Source organism: Suillus discolor (assembly GCF_016758755.1).
Source record: "Suillus discolor strain FC423 chromosome Unknown F5147scaffold_53, whole genome shotgun sequence".
Lineage (NCBI taxonomy): Eukaryota > Fungi > Basidiomycota > Agaricomycetes > Boletales > Suillaceae > Suillus > Suillus discolor.
In genome coordinates, this window is record NW_024541300.1 from 290,923 (window position 1) to 318,313 (window position 27,391).

A 27,391-nucleotide genomic window follows, 5' to 3' on the forward strand; every position below is an offset into this window, starting at 1 on the left:
AACTTTCTTGAACACATCACTTTCTAGTATTTTGCTTATAAGTCATTAGAATCTTAACCAAAAAATATCATGAGACCATGGATAGACTACCCTTGACAAGGGCTACAACTTTGGTTTTTATCGGAAATTTTCCCACAGTCAAAGAAATGTGAAATTCTTCCAAAGTCCAATGTTTGGCATTGTTTGGTAAGCAAAAATGCAGTCAACCACAAGTCTTTTCCCTTCTTTTCCTTCTCTCACCATCTTCCCTCAAACAATCTTCTTCAACAACTCTTATTCTCTTGCTCTTCAATTGGAGGTTGGTGTTGATCTTGGTGTATATGTTAGTGCTGGTACTGGTGCTGGGGTTCTTCTTTTTGGTGACTGTCTTTTGTTATACTTTGTGTTCCTCTCTGATCATGTCTTCTTCCTGCCTTTGGTGAGTCCTTCTTCCAATTTTCGCTTTTTGACCCTTTTCTCTAAGTCTTTTGCTCCTGCTCCCCCTTGCTCTTCCGCTCCTGCTATAGGCTTATCCTCTCCAATTTGCACCTTTTTGGCTATCTGGTGAGTCTCTTTGTGTTTTTTTTTCATCCTTTGTTACAACTGCTATCTGTTTTCCCTTTGTACTTATACAATATGCTTTCCTTTCTTGGCTTGTACGATATATCTCACAATTGTCTTGGTCTGTGCGCACATAAAGGCCTATTTAAGCACAGTGTATTACACTTGTATTCTCTACTGGAATCTTACTAGGTTTTATCAGAAACATCCTTCACTTAAGACCCCCAATCTTAAGGTGCTGTTTGGACAGCAAACCCTGGTTCGAAAATCTCAGCTCAAAACAACATGTGATGATGGCACGTGATATATTTTATTAATAAGAGATATCGATAGTGATCTGACATGTAGTATAGGAATATATAACATATGAATGTTTGAACCATGCACTGATGGTCACAATTATTGCACCCACATGGACCTCGAAGCCCAAACAGCAAACAATCTACATCGATGACGTCAAATTACGATGGTCATCATCACCATTGCAGTCACTCAGATTTCATGCCTTTATAACCTCTTATTCTTATCGCGCACAGAAAAGATCCCATATCACACATCAATTCTCACAGAAAAAGTCTGGGTGTATGAACTCATCAGTAGTCACCCAGACCGAATTAAGCACAATCTTGGCATCAACTTTCAAACCTTTGAGGAGCTCTTACAAGTTCTGTGGCAACATGGATTTGTTCAGTCGTGCAATGGCGTCACTATCGAAGAGCAGCTAGGTATTTTTTAAGACATTCGAGACAAACCAAGTGCCAGACGTAGAATATATTGAGACAAAATGAGCGCAAGACGACACTTGATATTTGAGACAATTGTTGAGACAAAATGAGATATAGTATAGTATGCTATCAGACTATCATATGGTGCTGTGAGTCAGCTGATGCCTGGCATGGTGCGCCACCACAAAGCACTCGCTTCTCCTCCAACCACTCAAGCCTTGTTGCCTCATCCAACGAGTAGAAAATGATGGCTTGGTTCTCATGTTCAGCTAGGAAGTTGGCAATGGAGAGGTGCTCTTTGCTGGTGAGGGTTGTGCACTTGTTGAGCAGGGCGATGGCGCTGCCAACATGTGTTCCAGGCTGCACTGGCTGTGGCATTAGGGAGTGGCGGAGGAGCTAGTGTGAAATCCCTCTGCATCTCGTGCACTACTTCTACAAGACTCTTCATTGTCTCAGTACCCTCCTGTTGTGCCAATAATGTGGCAGATGGTGGCTGACTTCGCTTCTGGGAGCTTGTGGCTGAGCCAGGAGCAAGTGCGCTGTACTTATGTTTGCTATGGCTGATGCTCGTCCATGCTGAGTCTGTGGTGGAACCTTCAGTAGAGGGTGCGAGATAGGTAGATGGAACGGGTGGCTTGAGGGAATCTGGATTGATTGATGATGGTGGCCCTGCTGGTGGAGGCGCTGCACTTGGTGCTACACTCTCTGTTGCTGGGGGAATGGAAGTTGAGACAGCTGTTGTGGTGGGCCAGAAAACATGTGCGCCCTTTGACTGGTTTGGCATTAACTGCTCCATGATCTCAAAGTGGTCAAAGTTCTTTATTATAAAGGGCTTTGCATGAGGTCTCAATGATACTGTGATATGCTTTCTTTAACTATAGAAATATATGATGATATTGGCGGTGGCAGAAAAGTTCACTAGACGTACCACTGTCCATTTATTCTTACAAACTACACCAGTCTTTTCTGCACCTCTCTGCTGCATGAATTTTTCCTTAAGGTGGGTAGCTGCCTGATTGAAAGTGGACGTCTTGAAGCCCCTGTCGCCTGAGGAAGGAAGGGCCTTCAAGAGGAACTCAAGAAGGGCAGTCTCCTCTGCCTTTGACCACACTGCAGGTGCCTTACAGGATGTTCCAGATGCTGCTGCTGCTTCAATGGTACCTCGAGAGTGTAGGGAGTGTGAGGATCCGCTGCTGGATCTATCAGACATTTCAATGATGATGATAGTACAATGATCAAAGGTGTGTATCTATGACAAAGATTAGTCAGTTATTGACAGGCTGGCAACATGTGCCATCATCATGTGTTGTTTTGAGCTGAGATTTTTGAACCAGGGTTCGCTGTTCAAACAGCACCTAAGTCATTCAACACTTGATTCTTAGTCAAAGCACTCCTTTGACTAAGTCCAGAACTCTCTCTATTTTGAGAGACTTAGAATCTCAATGATTGTAACTCTGTCAAGTTGTCATTGTTAAAACTATCCTAGTTTGTAACAAAAGATTCAAGTCGAAAGACACCACCCATCTGTGTGTGTCTGATACCACCGAAACCCGAACTCAAAGAAAAGACCTGGCTGAGCAAGACAGCTAGTGCAGGCAGCAAATCTGACATCACTCACCCTAAGACTACAAGCCCTGAACCTCGGTACCCCTCCCATCGCTTAACATGTCTACCACTATGAGTAGTGTCAAAGAATTTGAATACAAAATAAACCATTCTCCTATCTTCAATGGAGATAGAGAACTATCCAGATCATTCCTGCTCTCTTGCCATGCTTACATGGACATCAACAATAAGCTTTACAAAAAGGATAAGCACCACATTATTTTCATCACCTTATTCATGAATAAAGGAAATGTCAGACTATGGAAAGAAGAATTTCTGGAGGATGCCCAGTTTGTTGACTCCTTTGGACAAAAGAAAGAATATGGATCAATGAAGGACTTCTTAGAAGCTTTTAACAAAGCCTTCTCTTCCATTGACCCTTCTGGAACCACGATGGCAAAAATTGGACTCCTTAAACAAGGGAATGGAGATCTGCAGACCTATATCACCAACTACCAAAGGCTGCTCGCCCAAGCAAAGATTAAGGAAGAATCCGCCAAGATCTTTCACTTCCAACAAGGGCTCAACACCAGAATACTCATCAAGTTATTCAACGCAGGAAACATCCCAAAGAGCTTGGACGATTGCATCACAGCCATTGTAGATAGTGACAACTGTTACATGCAGTTGCAATCTATCAGATCTCACCTCCTGGTACAACAAAAGAAGAAAAGATTCGGAGACCAGAGATTTGTACCAACCAGAGATCGTGATGCCATGGTAATTGATCAACTTACTGAAGCAGACCGCCAAGAGCATATGCACATTGGAAAATGCTTCACCTGCCACCAGGTTGGACATTGTGCCTGGGAATGCCCTCAGAAGAAAAGAGGACTGCCTTCTGTTCACAAAGTAGAAGAAGAAGACGAGACGAGACACATCCAAGAGGATTTTTAAATTGGAGAACCATATGGACAATGGAATCTCCAAATGAATCTGTACATTTGATACAAGCTGTTAATGAAAAGAAAGAACTTCATGTTCCCATTACTCTCATTTCTCGAACACATCAGAAAAATGTCAAAACAAGCACAGTGATTGACTCTGGAGCCTCTGGAACATACATCTCCGAAAGTTTCGTGAAGAAACATGGAATTAAATCACAGAAACTAGAGAAACCCTTCCATATCTGAACCGCAGATGGAAGTTATTTTAGCAGTGGGCCGGTTGACCAGTACTGCACTCTTATCATCAAAATTGATGAATGTACCATGATAGGAAAATTTAACATTACCAAGCTGGGACCAAAAGATCAGATCCTTTTAGGAATCCCTTGGCTCTGGGTGATGAATCCTTCCATTGATTGGACCAAACAATCTCTCTCCCTTCCTAACACCCTAAAATCAATCGAGATAGAAAAAAGTATTACTAGGTCCAGACAAACCAAATTTCCATAAAAAAACACTTACAAAAAAAAGGGAGAACTCTAGACTGAAGAAGGAACCATCAAAATTTTCTGCCTCCATAGAGGAAATCCCCAAAGATGTTCCTTCACTAATACCCACCAAAGACGATGACTGCTTCGACACTAAAGAAGATGTCTGATTCACTCCACCTGTGTGCGAAATCTCTACCTATGAACTCGATGATGGAGAGTTCTTGGTAGAGTATGATGCCAACAGGGAATTCATGAGAGTCATAGAAGAAGTCTCCCTTGATACCCTCTTACCAAAGACGGAACATCTCTATCAGAACAATTACCCATCATTTCCCCTCTCAAGTTTAGCCACAAAGCACAAGAATTTGCTGAAGATGAGAAAGAGAAACAGAAGAAATCTTTTGAAGAACTTGTGCCCGCTTATCTCCATGATTTTGCGGATGTATTTTCCAAGGACGGACTAAATCAACTCCCCCCAGAAAGACCGGGAATTGATCATCATGTAGAAATGAAACCTGGTTTTCTCCCCAGGATGTCCAAAGTATACCCCTTGTCTCCTAAAGAACAACTCGCTGTGAAAAAGTTTATTGATGAAAACTTGGCAAAAGGTTTTATTATGAAGTCAAAATCTCCGCAAGCAAGTGGATTCTTCTTTATAGGAAAAAGAGCAGAGAATTATGTCCTTGCCAAGATTACCAACTTCTTAATGATCAAACAATAAAGAACTCTTATCCCCTCCCACTTCCAGCATCCCTTATCGAAAGATTACATGAAGCAAACTTCTTCACAAAGATGGATATCAGATCTGGCTATAATAATATCCATATTCACCCTGCGGACAGGTGGAAGGTCGCTTTCACTATGGAACATGAACTTTTCAAGCCAACCATAATGTTTAAGCTGTACAATTCTCCAGCTACCTTCCAAGTGTACATGGATGACAAGTTCTGACCAGAAATCAATGAAGGATGGCTAGTGATATATATGGACAACATTCTGATCTTCTTGAAAACACTTGAAGAACATTGTATTCAGACAAGAAGGATTTTAACAAAGATTAGGGAGGAAAAGCTATTCTTAAAACAGGAGAAATGCACCTTCAACTCCCATGAAGTCGAGCACCTAGGCATGGTCATCAAACCTGGACACATAGAGATGGATAAAGCAAAAACCGATGGTATAGACAAATGACTGGTCCCCACTTCTGTCAAAGAAGTCCAGTTGTTCCTAGGATTCTGTAACTTCTACAGAGCCTTCATAGCTTATTATTCTGACATTGCCCGACCTCTCATTGACCTAACAAAGAAAGATGCCATTTTTCTTTGGACCCCCCGGTGTCAGCAAACATTCAATCGTCCAAAAACTTGTTTTACCATCCATCCCATACTTCGCAATCCTGATCCGCTCAAATGTTTCACTATTGCTATGGATGCTTCCCTAGTTGCTATGGGTGGAGTCCTGCTGCAAACTGATGAATAACCCAGCTGAATGAAATTACCAAATCTTTGACCATGAACTTCTAGCTATCATTTGTGCTCTTACTGAATGGAGACACTATCTCGAAGGACACCCCTCTCCTATTATAGTATTCACTGATCACATGAACCTGCTCTATTTTAGGAAAGTGGAATGGTTAACCTGTCGCCAAGCACGCTGGCAGATGCTTCTCACAAACTTTGATCTAGAACTGCATCACATACCTGGTACTAAATTAGCTGTACCAGATGCCATATTGTGCCGACCAGATTATGATGATGGATCCTCTGATAATCAGGATACTATCCTCCTTCCTGACTCCATGTTCATCAGGCTTATCAATGATGATCTTTGATCCACCCTCGCTACCTCCGATCCTCTCAGTGACCCTATCTTCACTACTGCTATTGACACTCTTAATGGCATCTGCCTTCCCCCCATGAAATCTGCTTTGAATGACTGGAAAATAGACTCTGGAATGTTGTTCTACAAAGATCATGCCTACATTCCTCCTGATCATCGCAAAACTATTTTAACTTGTTACCATGACCATCCAACCACAGGTCACCCCGGCCACTTCAAGACTGAAGAATTAGTCAAGCGCAAGGCCTGGTGGCCTGGTATGGGAGCTTTCATCCGGAAATATGTTGATGGGTGTGTCATTTGCCAGCAAATGAAGGTTGACACTCATCCTGTAACTCCACCTCTCGTTCCTATCTCCTCTGTTTTCACAAGGCCTTTCTCACAGATTTCTGTTGACCTCATCACCAATCTTCCAGTATCCTCCAGATTTGACTCTGTCATGGTTGTGGTAGACCATGGGCTTAGTAAGGGGGTGATAATTACTCCTTGTCATAAAACTATTTCCTCTGAAGGGGTGGCCAAATTCTTCCTAAAACATGTTTTCAAATACTTTGGGTTACATGACAAGGTCATTTCAGATTGCGGACCTCAGTTCCTTTCAAAATTCTCCCTAGAGTTAGCACAACTTCTGGGCTATTCTATTGCTCCTTCCACCGCATACCACCCTCAAACCGATGGACAGACGGAACGACTCAACCAAGAATTAGAAATGTATCTCAGAATGCAATGAATGGTGGGAAGATCCTTTGGTCAGAAGTACCAACCATGGAAAGTAGGCAATAAGGTATGGTTATCTGCAACCAATCTCCGATTAAAACTCCCTTCCTGGAAACTCGCTCCAAAATGATATGGCCCCTTCCCAATCTCTGCAGTACTTCACTTTCACACTCCAACTACCTCCACAATAGAAGATACACCCCACATTCCATGCTTCAGTTATCATCCTATAGCAAAAATGATGTTCACAGTCCAAACTTCCTAGAACCCCCACCTGATGTTCTAGAAGAAGAGGAGTTTGAAATCAAAGCCATTCTCGCCCATAAAGGAAACAGCAAATGACACCAATACCTAGTGTCATGGAAAATATATTTTTCTGCCAGTAACAAGTGGATCCCTGAAGAAAACTTGGAAAATGCTGGAGAAGCCCTCTCAACTTATAAAAGAAAACACGTGCTCTAACTTCAATTGCTATTCCAACTGCACCTCTCTAAACTCGCCTCAAACAGAATGCCCTTCCCAGTGTCTTATACTCTCCCCTATGAATCCACCTTCGCTCCCATCGACATCTCTTCTGACAAAGGAAGGTTTGAATCCTTCATCTCAGAAATTGAAGACCTCACCCTCATCAAGGCTGCACTCCTCTGCCCCCAACACACAATCAAAATCAACAGAATCCTTATCCACCGAAATGCCTTCTCAGTCAACCTCATCATCAATATTGTCAGATCCACCAACCTCCTTGAGAGACTTATTTGACATGTGGAGGGACCATGTGTCCAGCATGGCATCATGCATTTACAGAAATGCATTCGCGCTTACGCTTTGCATCTTATTCCTGAAGAAGTTAAGTCTGATATCCAGATGGCTATTCATGTCGTTGCTGAACGACTCGCTGGAGTCGCTTGTCCACCATCTTCACAACCAGCTGAGAGAACAACTGCAACTCCCTCACCTTCCTATGATGGTGGAATTCCTATTCCACCTCCTCGTGTGTCTGACGAGTTATTGGATGCTGTTAACAGCCTCACTGTTAAGACCATGCACAAAGGGTAGGACTAATTCTGAGGGGCTTGGCTTCAGCTCGTGCGCTGCACCTCTTACCTGAGTATGTGCCCTTAATTTCAGACTGAACTCTGGAGAAGGTCCAATGAAGTCTGAAGGACTTCCGGATGAGTGCAGGAAACTTCGGAAGGACCATCCAGCCAAGTGTGAGAAACTTCTGGAGGAGTGCGGGAAAGTTCCAGAGGAGCTTCTGGAAACTCAAAGGAGTTAAGGATCAGAGGAGCGGAGCTCCGGCCTAGGGAATTCCTCCCTAGGCCTGAGATGGATATTGACTAAGTCAGAGGACTAGAACTAGTATGAGGACTTAGTGTGAGATCTAGTGCAAGGACTAATATGTGTAATATTCAGACTAAGGAAATACAAGAGTTTCCACAGGAGTTTATATACTGGAGGCAAGTATGTGCAGATCAGTAAGCAGAGGGGTAAGGCTATGTATGAGCATGTGGAAATGTATTAGTAAGTGAAATGGAACATAAGGAAATGAACTCGGAGATGAAACTTGTACAAAGATCAATAAGCAAACCAGAAACAGAGATAACCAAAGACCAGAGACAGGTGATTACCATAAGGGGATGGGCGCTGATTTAAGGTTTGGCTTTGGATATGAAGCATAGGTCGGATCCAGGGATCCTGACGAGTGGATATCAGATTGGGTGTCCAGATATTGGATCTGGATGTGTGGATATGCAAAGGTACAGGGATCTGGACAGATAACAGACATGGACAGGGGGTCCAGAGGTTTGGATGAGGTGTGGGAACATTGTCGGATGTAGGTCCGGAATATGAGATATGACACTCATGGAGATCACCAATGCAATGATTGCTAATTTGCAAGAAGAAACCCAGCTAGCACTACGGATAGTTGTGTCTGTCTCTGCAACCTCGTCTAGTACAGTTGTTGCTCTGGAAGAGACCATAGAGCACCCAGAAAACCTTTACACCACATTCTCCGCCACTCATGAAGAAATCGTAGCCCGAGAACCTGTCCCTTCCTCAGACGAAATTATTGCACTCATTGCAGCACTCAAAGCACTTCATATTCACCTGCCTATGGTAGTTCTGGCTACACTTACCCCTCCTATGTTCATAGACACCTTAATCCTCATCCAAGCATTAGGACCCACTATTTCAGCTGAACACAATGAGCTGATCGCAGAAGTAGAACAGATTCCCATGCCAGTAACCGCTGCTGTGTATGTTGTGGCTAAAGAAGAAAGAGCCCAGGTTAAATCTCAGACCATTCGCAAAAGGAGGTCTTTGAGACAGGGATACAGAGGAAAAGAAAAGAAAAGAGCATTGAGCGAAGATGAGGCATTCAGTTGTACCCCCGCTCCACCTATTATTTGACCATGCATCCCCAACTACTCTTACCTGGAAGGATAACGGCTTCTATCAGGAACTAAGCGCTTGGTAAAAGATTCAGGATGATGCATACCTTCTCCAGTGTGTGGAAGAGGAGGCCCTCAACCAAGCAGAACAACTCAGAGGTAGAGACGACCACCTAGACTATTCTAATGACCCTATCCATTGGGCTAACCAGGATGAGTAAAGTCGGTGACTTTACACTTAGTAAGGGGGTAATGTTACAACCGCTATCTGTTTTCCCTTTGTACTTATACAATATGCTTTCCTTTCTTAGCTTGTATGATATATCTCACAATTGTCTTGGTCTGTGCGCACATAAAGGCCTATTTAAGCACAATATATTACACTTGTATTCTCTACTTAAATCTTACTAGGTTTTACCAGAAACATCTTTTGCTTAAGACCCCCAATCTTAAGTCATTTGACACTTGATTCTTAGTCAAAGCACTCCTTTGACTAAGTCCAGAACTCTCTCTATTTTGAGAGACTTAGAATCTCAACGATCATAACTCTGTTGAGTTGTTGTTGTTAGAACTATCCTAGTTTGTAACATCCTTCTTCTCTGATTGTTCCTCCTCCTCCAATTTTCACATTTTTGGCTATCTGGTGAGTCTTTTTTTATTTTCCTATCTTTCCTGTCTGGTTGTAGTAGTTACTTGAAATATAACTTGAATTTTCGCTTTTTTTGTGTTTTGACTGAAAAAGCTAGAATAGCAGTGTCTCCAGAATTTTTTTTGACTATGCATATATAGCCTTATTTGCATATAAGAAAGAATCCCTGCTTTACTAGCTTTGCCTGACTTATAGTAGCTCAAAAAGAAAGCACTTTGCCATTTGAGCATTTTCAGCTTTTGAGTCTTTTTCAACTTATTTCAGCTTATTTTAGCTAAAAAGGCTCGAACCCTTTTTGCTGATGTTTAAAACCATTCCTTACCACCAGAGCACACATGCACCCTATGTTCATTTCTTCATTCCTGAATTGTTTCCTTGCTTTCCTAGCCCTAAGTTGCCAATAATGTGTGTGGACCTGAAGCTGAAGGAGGAGCTGATCAGTAAAGTCTCTTTCAATACATTAAACTTCCAGATCTGCCTGTGCCATCTCCAGCAAGTACATGGCCTTCTTAGCACTTTCAGGATAAACTACATTAAAGTTTCACTGAAAGTCAGTGAATATATCTTACACTCTATATAAAGGAGTCACCTTATTGAGTGTTTCCAGACATTCAGAAGAAGTGGATGATGAATCATCTGCATAATCGAAGTCTGATAAAATTAGACATATTTTTCTGCTATATCTAGGAGTTTGACTGAAGATGAAAAATACCTTGGAGGTGAATGAGAATTTAAATGGATAGGTAATTTGTCTGATGACATTGTAGTATTGTTGAAGTTGTACCAGAAATTGCTGGACATACTTCAAATCAATATCACATATTGGGTATACAGTGCCCTTCCTGTGAAAAGTGCTTTCAGAATGACAGAGGTGTTCTACAACATTTAAATCAACCTACCTCATAATCTTCAATTGGAATGATAACTTAGTTTGCTTTTCAGGCCCACCAGTACAAACCCTACCAGTGAAACCTTAAATCTTTGTGCCAGAAGACAGAATGAATTTTGACAATATATACATGATGGAAGATCACCAGGGGCCAGAGCATGAGGATATTGTTGTAGAGGCTGATAATAAGGAAGAAGTGGTGTTTTATGTTGGTGCAGCAAAGACCTGGGATAGAGGAATGATGTTCATGAAGCAATTCAAGTCTGATAAGTATGCTGAGGAGAGGGTGGGCAATCTGTATTTTCCATTCGCCAACAAACCAAACTGGGAGATGGTGGCATTTCTGTCTCAGTCAGACCTCAGCTGTTAGAGCCGTTGTAGGTATACAACACAGAGTGGAGCTATACAAAGATGTCTCCAAACTGATATCTTTATGTTGTGGTCTTGCACTGCCTATCTGCTATACTTGCGGACAAGTGCGTTCGACCCAGGGGTCTGCGGTCTGGGAATAGTTTTGGGGGTCAGTGGGTGATGTGAGGTCAATAATCCGAGCGCAGGAAACAATGTCCAAAGGTATAATTACGATATCTGATGCAAAAGCGTTGGGTTCGATGTTTTTCGGGTTTCGGGTTATCGGAAACTAATAGTAACACTATAGCGAGCGTCGGGAAAGCGAGCGATGTGCGCAATAATAACAATGATGGATACAGACGGTGAGGGAACGATGATATTCGCAATGTCAACTAAGAGCTACGAAATATCGGGTTTGACCCCTAAGCATCGGAGACGATTCTCCTCTACTTGGATGATGATGATGCTATGGGGAGTCCAATATTTAAGTAGATACGTAGAAATCCGGAACCCTATAGGCGAAAGTAGTAGCGCAATATTTCGGATCCGATGTCCTATGTAATAAGACATGATGTACTGTGGACTATGAGAATACATGTAATAACATGGTTGACAATGTTAGCGATGTAAAAACAAGTAACTACGCACCTAGTGGGGCTAGCGCAATGAGACTGGACATAGGTAGGATGAGTGCGCGCAATATCCGATCGGCCGATGCGAAACCCGATGTTCAATATCCGATGTTTTCGGGTTTGGTGCGTATTGAGTCGGATATGGTAGGGAATGATTTGGGCAATGATTAGCATTCACATGCATCGGAAAATAGACCTCTACGAGGCCACAAGGACTCTAAGTCCTACACCATGCTCAGAGGGTTGACAGATTCAAAAGGGCTTTGGCCTTAGCTCATGTGCTGTGCCCCTTACCCAAGTATGTGTCCTTTAATTTTGGATGAAGTTCAAAGGGGAGTTCTGGTGAAGTTTAGAGAGAAACTCTGGATGAACTCTTGGGCTGGATTGCTCAATAGAGCACCAATGGACTTCCAGATGAGTGTGTGAAAGCATGCTGGAACTACTTCCAGAGTGAGGGGAATAATAGTAAGACTACTGGAATGAGTTTCAAGTAGAATAGATGGAGGAGTTGACCACTGGACGAAGTCCAAGGCAGGATAGGAGCAAGCTCCAGAGGGGAAGGAGATCCACAGTCGGAGGACATGATAGGATAGGTCCGAAGGTAGGAGGAGCGGAGGATCAGATGAGTGGATGAGATGGATGGATGGATGGACAGATGAAGGAGCAGAGCTTTGTGGATATAAGGGGTAGTATAAACTACTATAGTGGAGTAGGTCTGGAGGTTGTGTAAGGATAGTGTAGACTACTTTGAACAAGATATGGAATAGAAACAAATAGGATAAGACTACCATAGGTAGAGTTGGAGGTGAAACGGAACAAAGACTGGAATCAGACAAAGTCTGAAAATGATTACAGGATAAAGAATTAAGGCTCCAGAATAGGGAATGATCCCATAGCCCAGAGCCAGAGGCTTACAAGGGCCGAAGCCCAAGTGCCAGAATGGAAATGAAGTTATATAGACAGGAGGTAAGGAAGATACAGGATAATAAGTAACAGGGTAAACAGAAACAAAAGCAATGATCAGACTAAGGTCTACAGGAGTTGTACTACAAGTTTATATACTATAGCATAACAGAAGATCAGTAAGCATAGTCCGAGGCTATGTATGAAACACATGGAAACACATTAGTAAGTACAACAGAATACAGATATGATGAACTCGGAGATGAAACTTATATGGAATACATTATCAAGATGGAAGCAGAGATAACCAAGAGCTGGAAACACAGGTATATCCTAAATGTGGTAATGTGCAGGTGCATGGAAATAGTTTCAGATAGGACCATGAATAAATCCAAAGGTCCAAAAGCCAAGGGTTCAGATAGGACATGGATAAGGATCAGATGGAGTATGGATTGAATGTGTGAACTGGATTGGGTGGAGATCATATGAATATGTCTGGATATATGAGGATTTGAACAAGATATCATGGTGGAAGTGGTGTGTAGAATCTGGTATATGACATCAGCATAGCAGATATTGACAAGTTTCTCAAGCTTAAATTTGTGAGTCCATTTGTGTTGCATGAAAGAATATCTGAACTCATGTGAAATTAGACCAGAAACCTATCATTTTCATTTTGCTCTTCAAGAGAGCTCCAAGGATGTGCCAAAGTGCTACTATTCCCACCTCAGTAGAAGTATCAAGTAGTTCCTATGGAATTCCCAACAATAAAGACTGCATATTTTTACTAGGACACAATTGAGTACTTCCAGTTACTTCTTAGCTATCCTATGATGGCTGATAGTTTTGACTTCATCTCACGAAAAATTTATGCCAAGGCTGAACATGCCATTCATGTTTACTATGATTTCATGATGGGTGACCATGCTTCCTCATTGCTTATGTAGCTAACACTCCAGAGGAGCTCGTCATTGCTTGCATTACCATAAATGCATCACCCATCACTGTGGCTACATGTGCCAACTTTGGGGACCCAGACCATCATCCTCTTTGTAAAGACTCATCTACACTTGCTAATATTCACAAAGTCATCATATCCATCTCTCCATCTGAACTTGTGGCATTTTTCAAGAAGTGCAAACAATATCACCTAAATGGTGTCCAACAGCCATTGTGGATGGATTGGGTCACTGTGGATCCTTCTTCTTTCCTTATGCTGGAATCGCTCCATCACTTTCACAAGATATTCTTTGACTATGACCATGTCTGGTGTGTTAACATTGATCAGTAGGGATGAGATGTATTTGTTGAAAGCAAAGTTAGTTTATAACATTGTGTGAATCTGAATCTGCATGCCTAATTATATAATGTACTAGGATGATGTATTTTTCATGCACCATGGTGCTCATCATATACTACCCCCACCTAATTCATGATCAAATGACAAGCAAGATATCATCTGTGATCTCAAGCAAGCTCTGTTTCCTCCCATTCCCATGATCTTTATTTATAGTTAATGCTATACCCAGTTGCATCTACTTGGAGGATATCTTCACTATCCCTGATATACAAGTAACTTTGACTCCTACCACCTCAGAGGCATTGGAGACTGAGGTTCTTTGGTACACAGAGACTGTATTTTCTCAATTCAAATGTGTTGCACTCAAAAAGATAGAGAAAGTCCTTCTTACTCACCACAAAATCATATTCATTCTGTTTATTCCCATATCTGAATGAACTTGTTATGAAGCACTTGCTGACAAATCTCTGTGTCCATACACCTTTGTTTCACCACATAGAGATGCAGACAAATTATTTGGTCCCATTAAAGCGATGGACCACAACTAGATTGATGTATCTAAGATTGAGTACTTTATTTGGCTCAAGATAAACAAAAGCACCATCAATATCAACAATCCTCACATGGCTTATGGAGTGATTAATTTATTTGATATATTCAATAGGTCCTGACATTATTTTTCAGACAGTTCTTAACACTTAATATGGGCCAGATCAGCATTGTCTTGAACCAGACATGTGAACTGTATTGGCATTCATTTGAAGGTTTAGTTAGAGTGGAGAGGATATAGTATCCTTATAAGCTAGTCTCATTCCCACTGTAAGTGCATTGTCATCCACATCCACCTCTGAATTCAAACCAAAGTGGATACCCAAGCATTCCTCTCCATACTACAAGAGGGCCACTTCTATGTGTCTCTATTCTCAAACACCTTCACCCTCACACTCCTCTTCAGATTCTTTTTCAGATAGTGACTCCTCAACTTCAAGCATAGGTGTATCAGAAGACTTGAAGATACCTAAACCTGCTGTGAACCCAGGCGTCCAGGATGTGGGGGTACACACTTTACAAAGCTTTAAATTGGAATCTAAAGGCATATGAAAAATTCAAGGTTCATAAATTGTTATTATACCCTCATTTCAAATTAACTTACTAACCCTAAGAAATATATGCATAGTCTCATTGAGGAGCACCTTAATACAACAAAATGTACTTCTGCTTAAAGTTCAGCACTGTTAGAAGTTGTGCATGGCAAGGTAAACAGTTTCTATTAGTCTTGATATTGACAATGAACTCATGACATCTCAGGCTCTCAATAGCTTCCCAGACCTTGAAAATTATAGCAACTTGTGGCCAGTCAATAATCTGATTATGACATGCCTGAAATAAATGTCGGGTCATATGAGACAAAAGGTGAAAGAAATGGCTGTGGGCAAGAGCAAGGCCAAGGCCAAGGCCAGGAAGTAATAGCCACAGCATTAAATATCTCTGTCATTTACCACTGTATGCATTCTCTACTCAGCTTGCATTCCAAAATTGAGCATTCTCATTGATGTCTGGTACTAGACAATGCCAATATGAACAGCAAGCTGCAAGTGAGGGCAAATTCAAATTGAAAATCTCCAAATAATAGTTAAATTCTGTGCGCCTTCAGCTTGAAATAAGATTTGCAGTCCAGCTAAGAAATTCTGGTATGTTACAATGTTTTCATAGTCTAGACAATTATACTACTACTCCACACCTCATAGCCAATTAGCAATTGTTATGAGTGCTTAAGGGTTTTACAAGAGTAAGATCGCACAGGAGCCTAGCTCTTGGATGTCCACTTATGCTCTGCACAAAGCTGAAAAGACATAGTAAGCTCAATAAATCATGAGGTCTACTACTTACTCACTGATCAATTATGAAGTCAGCAAGCGCATTATCTCTGCCTTGCATGTTCACAACTGAGAAATTGTTGACTCCAATCCTTATAACAACTACATCATCTTGGAACTTATGATCACCCTTGCTAAGAAGCATATTGGCTCTGAGACAACAATGTCACTTGAAGAATATGCAGAATTAATAGACGTGTCTCCCTTCATGCACCCTTATGAAACAGTTGTAGATATAAGGCTGCATGGTAGCCTCCTTGAGAAGACTTTCAGGCACAAGAAAATGCTAAGCAGTATGTAAATGGCCAAAGCATTGCATCATCATAGTGACCTGATGGGGTCTAGTCCATGATGTCAAATATAGCCTACACCACAGGTGAAGCTCTGGGGTCTTATTTTGAAGGTAAACAAGAGTGTGAGCAAGTGAGTGAGTGATAACTTACAGAAGTTGTTGGAAGGATATATGTGCAAGTGTTCATCATAATGATATATACAATTAAGGCAGTAATGTCAGAGATATGTGATGAAGGCAGGCAATGAAGGTGGGCAATGAAAGCAAGGTGAGGTAGTGGTTTGGCTTTTAAAACTTGACATGCTAAGTCAAAGACAATAGTCTGCATTAGAGGACATAGTCATCAGAAACAGTGGAGAGCCAAACCAAATGAAGGATGACAATACTATACACTGGTCATCAAGGGTAATTGTACAAGGGAATTGTACAAGGGAATTAAGCAACAAGATGATTAAAAGTGATGGAGATAGACATGCAATTGCCATACAATAAGATAATGACTAAAAGAATAAAGATAGTAATGCATGCACAAGACTTAAGAAGACTCTGGAATATTATTTCATAAACTAAAGATGAATTCTTACCCTGCCTTGAGTATTGATAACTTCGAAGAAGATGTACAAACATCTCATGACACAAATTTATTGGAGACGACAATGAGAGTGATGCTGGTAATTGAGCCCATTCAGTCACTTTTCCGTGTTACACAGACACCCAAAGTTGAGATTCTTCCAAGTGAGACAGGCCATCCAAACGGGCCCAGATCCAACTGTAGGCTGAAAAACATGGGTGGGCCTATGATGTTTGTGATGCCTCAGCATTGACAGCTGGGCCCATAGATGACAACTGACAATGGAATGATCGCACGGTTGGGCCGAAGGAGGGTGTTAGAAATTGATGTTTGGGCCCAGTGTAATGAGGTGGAATCTTTCAGATGGACTGAAAGGTGATGATCTCACATTTCACGACCAGGCCCAAGGGTCTGATAGTGGAAATTCACTACCAAAAATGATGAACCAAACCAGATGCAGATGAAATAGTTCGGATGTCATCAATAAATCATTCTTGGTCTAGTACAATGACCTCTGGAAAAAGTTGCATTTCCATATTTTCCAGGATTCATCCACTGCCAGATGGTATGACCAAAATGTCAAGACCTTGTATACTGCCCCATTGTATGACCAAAACATCAAACCTTGTACTGAGAGTGATGATCTGAACTGGAAGTGTGTTGAATAGTTTGGATAATATCAATGAATCATCCCGGGTGCAGTAGAATGACCTCTGGACACAGCTTCCTTTCAATATGTGCTGATATTCATATACCGCCCAATTGTATGATCAAAATGTGAAACCTTGTACCAAGTGTAATAATCTGAACTGGAAGTATGTTAAATAGTTTGGATAGCATCAATGACTTATCTTGGGTCCGATAGAATGACCCACAGAAGAAGTTTTCTTTCAATATGTGCCAATATTCATCTACTGTCTGATTGTATAATCACATTGTGAAACCTTGTACTGAGAGTGATAATCTAAACTGGAAGTGTGTTGAATAATTTGGATAACATCAATTTATCATACCAGGTTCAGCAGAATAACCTCCGGAAAAAGTCGCCTTTTAATATGTAAGTGCCAGGATTCATTTACTGCCCCATGGTATTACCCAAATGTGGACCCTTGTACTGAGTGTAATGACCTGAGCTGGAAGTGTGTTCAATAATCACATTGGATAACATCAATTTATCATACCAGGTCCAGTAGAATGACTTCTGGCAAAAGCTACCTTTCAGTATGTGCCAAAATTCATCTACCATCCTATAACAATCCTTAACTATCACTGCAGGCATTTTCTCATTTTCCTCCACCAAACATCCAAAAAACATTGATTGAGAAGATAGAAATTTCCTCTCATTTTGTCTGTCAAAATATTGCAAAAAAGTAATTTATGTTTCAATGATATTCTGTATGTGGGACATGATGCAAAAATTGGTCATGTTCCTTGAAGGATAATATTGTATTTTCCATCTATCGTCTTTGAAATAACAGCTTAAAATAATGTTAATTTTCTTCTCTGTGTTTTTCAAATATACACAGAACATTTGAAAAACATAGAGAAGAAAATCAACATTATCCTTCAAGAAACATGACCAATTTTTGCATCATGTTCCACACACAGAACATCATTGAAACATGAATTACTTTTTTTCAATGTTTTGACAGACAAAATGAGAGGAAATTTCTATCTTCTCAATCAATGTTTTTTGGATGTTTGGTGAAGGAAAATGAGAAAATGCCTGCAGTGTATGTACATTTGATGTGTGATGCTAGATATGTGAATCAACCTGTTTGTGATCACAGTTGCAGTCTTGGTAAACTATTGTCTTGGATTAGTAGTCTAATTGTGCCATAAGGTTATTGTTTGCAATTCTTACACTATTCTAGTGACATATACTTACCTCTTTTCTCAACATCAGCTGGATAGTCTAGTGGTAACTTGGTCCCTATTGTGATACAGTGCAGGATTTTGGCCAGGAGACTGCTCTACTGTTCAACTTTCCACAGTGCTATAATTAATTATCCATGTTGTGATAATGTCCAATACTACCTGTTCAACCTTTGTTGTTGTTGCTGTGCTGGTGTCTCCTTACATTTTTCCTTATTATATAAGCTATAGAAACATGCATTCTGGAGGTCATTCTACCAGATCTGGGATGATTCCAAACTATTCAACACACATCTGGTTTGGATCATCACTCTTGGTACAAGGTTTCACATTTCGGTCATACAATCGGGCAGTAGATGAATATTGGCACATATTGAAAGGAAACTTCTTCCGGGGGTCATTCTACTGGACCCAAGATGATTCATTGATGTTATCCGAACTATTCAATACACTTGCAGTTCGGATCATCACTCTCACTACAAGGTTTCATATTTTGGTCATACAATTGGGAGGTAGATGAATATCGGCACATATTGAAAGGAAACATTTTCCAGGGGTCATTCTACTGGACCCGGAATAAGTCATTGGTGTTATCCATACTATTCAACACACTTCTGGTTCAGATCATCACTCTCAGTAAAAGGTTTCACATTTTGATCATACAATTGGGCGGTATATGAATATTAGCACATATTGAAAGGAAGCTGTGTCCAGAGGTCATTCTACTGCACCTGAACCGTGCAATTATTTCATTGTCAGTTGTCACCCATAGGCCCAGCTGTCAATGCCAAGGCATCACAAACATCATGGGCCCACCCATGTTTTTCAGCCTACAGTTGGATCTGGGCCCGTTCAGATGGCCTGTCTCACTCGGAAGAATCTCAACTTCGGATGTCTGTGTAACACGGAAAGTATTTACTGAATTATGTGGATAATTTCATGGATGCTGTCAGTCAGCTTACCACTGGTGTGCCATGACTCAATAAGAGGACCAGAGATGAAGTGGTATGTGCAGATTGCATAAATCAACTTCTGTGGTTCATAATGTCCTTCTAGGTGTCTGGGAAGTATCACTTTCATAAAGTCAACTATTTGCAGACACTTCACCAGAAACTCATTGAATATATCACTGCTGATCATACTGGCAGATACACCAAGAAGCTCAAGACTGCATTAAGGAGCAACAATCTTGCAGAAGAAGAGCATGAGCACTACATGTATAATTTCAACAAGACTTGGACATGGGAAGTGGCTGTGAGAAAGCAGGAATGAGAGAAGCAAGTGAGTGAAACAGACATTTCAGTCAGATAACACATACTTACAGGCTAATAGGAAATTCATACATGGCAAGATCGGCAGGAAGCACAACTGAGGAAGAATATTGCTGAAGAACTAGCACAGTATGAGGCTAAAATAAGTGCAAGAAAAACCCAAGAGGTGAGGAAGAACAACCAATCAGGGAATTGCTAATGATATTGAGCAGTTAGCTGAAGAACTGGCATGATGAGAAGCAGAATTAATTGTCAGAAAAGACCAAGAGGTGAGCAAGAACGACTGACTGGGGCATTGCCAATGATGCTAAGCAGTTAGAAGAACAAACTGAAGAACAATGGTGTCTTGCCAAAGAACTGGCACAATGCAACACAGAATTAAGTGCAAGAAAAAAAAAGGTGAGGAAGAGCAACTAAACAGAGGAATTATTAATGATGTTAAACAGTCAGAAGAACACGAGCATGCAATTTTTGCCAAGATGGAGTGAAGGCTGAAAAAGAAAGTGAGCTTGCTAACATGGAGCAACAGTTTGCAAGATATGGTAGGCAACAGCATATGGCCCTTATTTGGGTAGTTCTTATATTGAATGTCATACACAAAAGCCTGGACAACCATAGTATCCTTATGAGCCCCTTCAGTGACAAATTCCGTATTATATGGGCCACCCGACCTACATAATATCCTGTATCAGACGGGCCAGCGGATTATGGGCCCATGTTGTGTATATTCTCGATGATGACGGATGGGCCAGGACACATATTATTTCCGATGGAGACGGGTGGGCCCATGTATGCCAATGATATATATATCCTTGATGTTGACGGATGGGCCGGGGGAATATGATCATTCATGGAGATGGGTGGGCCCATCTGGGTAATATGTAGAGTAGGATATTATAGACAGCTGGGCTGAAGAGAGATGTAAGGCAAATATTGTTATATAGACGGGCGGGCCGACGGGGGTGTATTACATATATGGGTGGGCCGAGGTAGGGGAATATTACATAGATGGGTGGGCTGACGTGGGGTGTATTACATATACAGGTGGGCCGACGTAGAAAGTATTACATATATGGGTAAGCCGACAAAAGGGATATCAAATAGATGGGTGGGCCGAGGGTGTGATAAAATATCTATTACATAGACAGGTGGGCCGAGGTGGGGTATAATTATATAGACAGGTGGGCCGATGTAGGATGTATTATATAGACGGGTGGGCCAACATAGGATGTATTACATAGACGGGTGGGCCGACATGGGGGATAATACATAGATGGGTGGGCTGACGTGGGAGAATTGTACATAGATGGGTACATATATGGGTGAGCCTAGATACGTTTCATCAAGACATACAGCTGATGTAGCCACCAGCAATCAAACACGTAGGATACATGTACACTATGAGTGCATATACCTACCATCGACCACCGAATCTAAACCCCTAAGCACGAAAACATGAATCGACCATGTGTGGCATTGACCAATAATCAAGGACTGAAGTGGAAAAACCCCACACCTGAACCCTGGTGTGCAACATATCCTATTTCTAAGCACGGACACCAGAAGCACAACACTCACAAAAATATAAATGTCAAATTTTCAGTGCAAAACCCCAAACCGAGATTTACCAACCCCTGAACCCCGAAATTGTGGACTGCTGGGTTTCGGGGGTCCCAGAACTTGGAACTTGGGAAATTTGGGGAGATCAATAAAATTTGATTTACAATCGAGTTGATTGACAAACACATTGACTTACCCATGTTTGAAATATATTTTTGTTGTCTCACATACCGAGTTCCGAGTTCCAGGACCCCCGAAACCCAGCAGTCCACAATTTCGGGGTTCGGGGGTTGGTAAAACGTGTATGGATAAATAAAAGGTTGATTTAAACATTTTTGAAAGATGTCTTATATCAAATGTCAAGTCCCTGAGTTTCGAATTCTGGGTTTCGGGACTCCGGTTCGGACTCGGCACTCCAGAAACCTGGAAATCAAAACTCGGGACTTGACATTTGATATGAGACATCTTTCAAAAATGTCTAAATCAACCTTTCATTTATCCATACACATTTTACCAACCCCCGAACCCCGAAATTGTGGACTGCCAGGGTTTCGGGTTTTGGGGTTCGGGGGTCCCGGAACTCGGAACTCAGTATGACACAACACAAATATATGTCGGGGTTTGGGGGTTAGTAAAATGTTTATAGATATATGTAGGTTGATATAAACATGTCTGAAAAATGTCGTTAGTCTCCAATGGCAAATCCTGAGTTCCGGGTTTCGGGACTCGGCACCCGGCACCCGGCACTCGGGGTTCGGCACTGAAAATTTGACATTCGGGTGTTAGGGTTTAGGGTGATATCTACCTCAATCTACAGTTTCGAGTTCTGGATATCGGGACTGGTCATTAAATTATTCAATTGTGGCATAGGTAACATGCATTGAAAAAGATTTATGTACATCTATCACTGAGCAATTATGTAGCCATTTCAACCTCCTCACCAGGAAGATCAACCTTCCCCTCAACATCCAACTCCTCATCAGAAGAATCATATTCTGGCAGGAGGTTACCTGGTTCATTAGGGATCACAATATTGCCGGAGGATTCTGGCAAGAGGTTGCCTGGTTCATCCAGGAGCACAATTTCGCCAGAGGATTGTGGACCCTCAGGCTGAACTTGGGTGGGCTCAACCATGAGACCTACCATAGCAGATCCATCCTCAAGCGTCAAGGGTGTGGGTTGCATCACTGAAATGTCCAAATCAATGAGGTTGGAAAGTGCGGAGGGGAGGGGTGAAATGGACGGGTGGGGACCGGATTGATCAAGCAAGATTGTTGCATCAGCCGGTGTGTCCGGAAGTGAAAATGAAGGGTGCCGGTCGACCACTGTGCGCCGGAGGCTCTCATGGAGGCGTTGTAGGGTATCAATCTTAGCATCCTGCTCCTGCACCCGAGCCTCAAGAATAGCGATGCGAGCTGCACCATCCTGAATCGCGATTGCCATGGAATGGAGATCTGGCATGGGAACATTGAGTGCTGCACGAGGCACTGCGAAGCTCAAAGACCGAACAGCTAAGTAAAAAATCAGGTCAGCAGGTCATCAAAAGTTTGGGTGACTTACAAGCTGGCGCAGGTGCAGGTGCAGGTGCAGGTGTCTTCTTGGTAGTGATGGTCTTGCTGCGACCACGTGACTGCACCTGGGGTGTAGTTGCAGCAGGGATGGCCGGAGTTTGGGACGGGCCACGAGATTGACTACAAGTTCGGGCCCTTGACAGGGAGGGAGACGGAGCAGTGGATGGAGCAGGGGCAGATGTCTTGGAATGCGTCCGGCCAGTGGTAGACTTCCCTCGGATCCATTTGGGCGGGGATCCCAGAGATGCAGGGTTGCATTTGATCTTCTTGGTGGAGCAGCAGATGCAAGACAAGCAGGGGAGGTTGGTCCTCTTGTCAAAATGGGTTGCGCAGGGCCAATCCTCCTTGACGCAATAATGGCAGGGGTTGTTCTGTGGTATCCGTTAGTAGATGGACTAGGGGAATTAATTGGAGTACTCACCGGGCTGGGAATGGTGATATCAAATGTGGTATTGGCCGGGAGGTCACCATCCGAAGCACTGGAAGTATCATCAGAGGACTCCTCAACTTCTGGACGACTGCTGGAGGTTGCCTGATAGATTGTAAGTACGCATGTGAGTTCCGGGCGAGCTTGTAAGACTTACCCGAGCCTCCAGACGACTAATGGGAGATTCCTAATGCAATGGGCATGAGTCAGAATGATATATGCGAGTTCTGGACCTGTCCGAAAGACTCACCATGACCTCTGGACGCCTGCCGGCAGTCAGCTGTGGACACATGAGCATATATATGAGTTCCAGACGACTAAATCAGACTTACCGAAGCAGGCCCAAATGATTGCTTCTCGGGGGAACCAGGTGACCGAGGCAACTGGGGCGTCCTCACAACAATGGTGGAGAGCTGGGGAAGAACAACCTCCGGCACTCTACGTGAAATCGGCTGCAACAAATTGAGAGCATGTCACAAATGAGCCAGAACACATACCTGAACAATTGGGTCTTCATCATCTTCCGACTCCACAAATGGCTTTGACTTGGGGAGTCGAGTTGACTTGACACGCTTGCGACCCTTCATCGCTGACTTCGGAGGTTGGGAGGAGTGTCCAGAAATCATCGGGGACTTCCTCTTGTTGCTCCCTCCGACTTCCGGCTCCAGGTCAACAGAAACGGCCTTACCTTTTCCTTTGTCCCGGAACTTGGTACCCGTCTTGCCGGAAGGTCCGGCGACGACGGGAGGGGAGGGAATGACAGGGGCGGGGGAAGGAACAGGTGTGGGGGAAGGGACAGGTGGAGACGGAAGGTTGACAGTCAGTGGGCCAGTGGAAGGATTAGGAACAACAGGGAGATCACAGGAATTGTCACCCAACGCCTCCCAGGCACGGACTTGCTTGCGCCAAGCATGTCTAGCCACCCGGGGGTCATCATGGCCAATGCCGTGCCAGTTGGGCAATGCCCAGGGAGTCATGGAACGCACCCTCGTCAGCTCCTTAGAGCAGGACGCCACAATGCCAGGGATGTATTCCCCTTTCTCATGGGCCCGGATGATGTCAGCCTACCCGGATATTAGAAACATCAATGGTAAACTAATTTAATGAGTGCAACTTACCAAAAGAGTGGTGACTTGCTTTGTCAGAGCAAGTTGGATGTCCACTGAGCCGGCCGGGATGTGCCGAGCGCCAGCAATGATGCCTACAAGTTGAGCAGTGGATGCCTTGAGGTCGGCCAATAAAGATTGAACTGGAGTAGACATTTGGATTGAGTTGACAGATGTGAGAATGTTGAAAGCAGGGTGAAATCTGTTATCACTAGAATGAAGTTTCAAAGAAACAATACAATTGAAGGACGATGTTGAAAATCGTTGATTGTTTGTCTTTGTTTGGTCATGGTTCAACTTTCGGCAATCGCCGGCCATGTGTTGAACTTCGACATTATCTGTTATCAATCAGTTCATAAGTTCATCAGCTCATCAGATATCATGAGCTCTCAACCTGGGGTCAGATTTCATGACCCCCCGGTGTTACGTCGACTGTAGGTCGACGTGTGCGAACTAGGATAGGTCTTCTCAGCGACGACTCGAGTGAGTCTACTGAAGCTGAGCGTGGTCTGGCCTTGACGGAACGTCAAGGATTCCTCCGGCGATCTCGGTAAGACGGCGCTCGTCGAGATGCAGGGCTAGCGGATACGTGCTAAGTCGTATGGGGGCGACTTAGAAGTGCGGTCTCACACAAGGAAGCTGTTAAGCTTAGATGAGCAAGTTCTGGGGATGAACCTAGTAGATTAAAGTAAAGTCTAAGTACAATAATCTGTGTCTACTTATAGGGAAGTACTACAAGTATTCTAGCTCAGTCTGTAATCAATAGTATATCGTATATCTATGATAACCAGACATGAGGTTCAGATAAGATACATGAGGCTTAACCTCTGATCAAGCATGCTGCGCCAAGGGCAGCTGCGCATAGGTACAGGCAGGTACAGGAAGCGCCAAGCGCGCTCCGGATCTTCATGAAGCGACATGTGGTATACATGCGCTGATCTAGGGTGTCCATGAGGCGTACAGCCTCCATGGATCAGGTACAAGGCCGTCTAGGCCAGGGGCGGGGTCATAGCGCCAGGCGGGGTCATAGCGGTCCAGACCGCTGTCTTTCTAGGTGCAGGCGGCGCACCGCCGTGCGGGGAGTCTAGCAGAGCGGGGGCAGGTGTAGGGAGAGCTGGGGCTCTAGTAGGTGTTACAGATCCCTGTAACACCCGGTCACTGAATCTACCTCAATGGATGTGGATGAGTCCTCCAAGTCCCGGATGTCCCTTGGTATGTTTTTTTTTGCTGATTTCAGTGAATTGATCTGACATGGTTTAGATCCATTAGATGATATATACCTTGGGCCGGATGATGAGTTAGACTCTGATTCTGGGTCGTCCGGTGGTTTGGATCTGTTGAATGCGATTCCCGGTATGTTTCTCAATTCAAATGTACATATACTACATGTGCAAATTCATGACATACTTCCAGATCCATTATATCCAGCACTGGTGGATGGACTGGCCCTGTATGATGACACGGACTTGTATCTTGGTCCAGAGGATACCTTGATTTCGTCTGATGATGCTCCGGCTGTACCCGATTTTCCTATGGCTGGTGAGGTCATTCTTTTCATCTGATGTTCATTTTCCATGGCATTTCCCCAGTGAATGAATCAACTCCCGAACCTCATCCGGTTACTCCAGCTGAACCAGAGGCACCCATACCTTGTAGGCATATTCATATCATTTCATGTTTTTCATTCATGTTATCTCCCAAGCTAATTCAGAAACTCCCGAACATCAATCGCCCGAGCCGGAACTCAACAATGAAGCACTGCATGCCATGGTTCAGGAGTTCATGCCAATCGGATCTTATGATCAAGCTGAAAGTATGTATACAACAGTTGATTATTTATCTTTGCTAATGTTCTGCAAGTTCAAACAATTGTAGATCGCCTGGGTGATTACCAACAGCGTCATGGAAATCTTCCTGCCCCTACAGTAGCACAACTTCTTGAGGCTGACAGACCATTCAGGATGGCATGGGCTGAAACATGCGACAAACTGCGGAAAGCAGATGCGGACCTCCGGAGGATGCAAAGGGTAAGGGAGTCAACCTCCGAAATGCTGAAGGTATTAGATACCCTCATTGAGTTCTTTGAGGACTCAAGTAACATGTAAATATCGATCAATGTCTGATAGTAGACACATTGCAGTATACTTTACCTACTCAGTACTTGCTGCCTGGTTGTCTGTGCTCGGTACTCGGTACTCGGTACTCGGTACTTGGTGCTCGGTGCTCGGTGCTCGGTGCTCGGTGCTCGGTGCTCGGTGCTCGGTGCTCGGGGTTCGGGGTTTGGTACTCGGGGTTTGGTACTCGGGCCTTGGTACTTGAGATTTGGGATTTGGGATTTAAGATTAGGTGGTTAGTACTTCAACATATACACAATAGCACATATGACATTACACATGAGGGCAGGAAGATATATCTACATTAAGTGTGTCCCCGTGCTCTGGTTACTCTAGGTGTACTGTCTACTGGCATTTGCAACTTACTCTGGGTCGTCCTCGTGGATGGTTCAACTGTGACTCTCTTGCCCCGCCTCCTTTTCTGTGCCGGCGGCGTGATACTGTCTTCCATTTCAACATCATCTCTAACCTCGCTGGTTGCGTCTTCAGTTAACCCAGCAAGGAGGTCGCCCATTTGCGATGTCAGTAATGCACCTTTTTTGGCTGGCTTGGCCGGGCGAGGCTTTGGAATTGCACGTGGACTGCCGTCCCTTTGAGTGTAGGACCCTCCCATCCTGGGTTTCTTCAGCGGATCTCTCCCGTCAGCCAAGTCATTATCCACATCATCCTCGGTATGATTAGTGGCACTCTCCTTATCACTCTCGGCTTCTGTCGACGAATCCCGAGGCCTTCGGATGGTAACCCTCTGCTGCTTTCTCACTATATGAGTCTGAGGAGAGGGCGACTTGCCAGATATGACGATGGTA

General features: G+C 43.1%; 4 protein-coding genes across 4 annotated transcripts; 2 read left to right on the forward strand and 2 right to left on the reverse strand.

The window, feature by feature from the left end:
* Positions 1-1,530: 1,530 nt before the first annotated feature.
* On the reverse strand, positions 1,531-2,475 carry F5147DRAFT_776927 (uncharacterized protein; the record flags this gene model as incomplete). Its single annotated transcript, XM_041441915.1, has 2 exons — positions 1,531-2,130; positions 2,194-2,475. 2 exons carry the CDS (start codon positions 2,473-2,475, stop codon positions 1,531-1,533), a joined length of 882 nt encoding a protein of 293 aa, XP_041289664.1.
* Positions 2,476-13,552: 11,077 nt separating this feature from the next.
* Positions 13,553-13,912, forward strand: F5147DRAFT_581944 (uncharacterized protein; the record flags this gene model as incomplete). The annotated part of the gene is made up of 1 exon (XM_041431624.1): positions 13,553-13,912. A coding segment is annotated over one exon (360 nt), but the record flags the coding sequence as incomplete, so codon positions are not given.
* Positions 13,913-22,282: 8,370 nt separating this feature from the next.
* F5147DRAFT_762860 (uncharacterized protein) lies at positions 22,283-24,627 on the reverse strand (the record flags this gene model as incomplete). The annotated part of the gene is made up of 8 exons (XM_041440602.1): positions 22,283-22,878; positions 22,928-23,309; positions 23,360-23,470; positions 23,523-23,552; positions 23,616-23,645; positions 23,698-23,817; positions 23,863-24,429; positions 24,484-24,627. The coding sequence occupies 8 exons, from the start codon at positions 24,625-24,627 to the stop codon at positions 22,283-22,285; spliced, it is 1,980 nt and encodes a 659-aa protein (XP_041289666.1).
* A 1,016-nt stretch (positions 24,628-25,643) lies between these two features.
* On the forward strand, positions 25,644-26,790 carry F5147DRAFT_655509 (uncharacterized protein; the record flags this gene model as incomplete). Its single annotated transcript, XM_041433986.1, has 7 exons — positions 25,644-25,683; positions 25,732-25,824; positions 25,885-26,010; positions 26,061-26,123; positions 26,174-26,284; positions 26,347-26,565; positions 26,630-26,790. 7 exons carry the CDS (start codon positions 25,644-25,646, stop codon positions 26,788-26,790), a joined length of 813 nt encoding a protein of 270 aa, XP_041289667.1.
* Between the last annotated feature and the right edge of the window lie 601 nt (positions 26,791-27,391).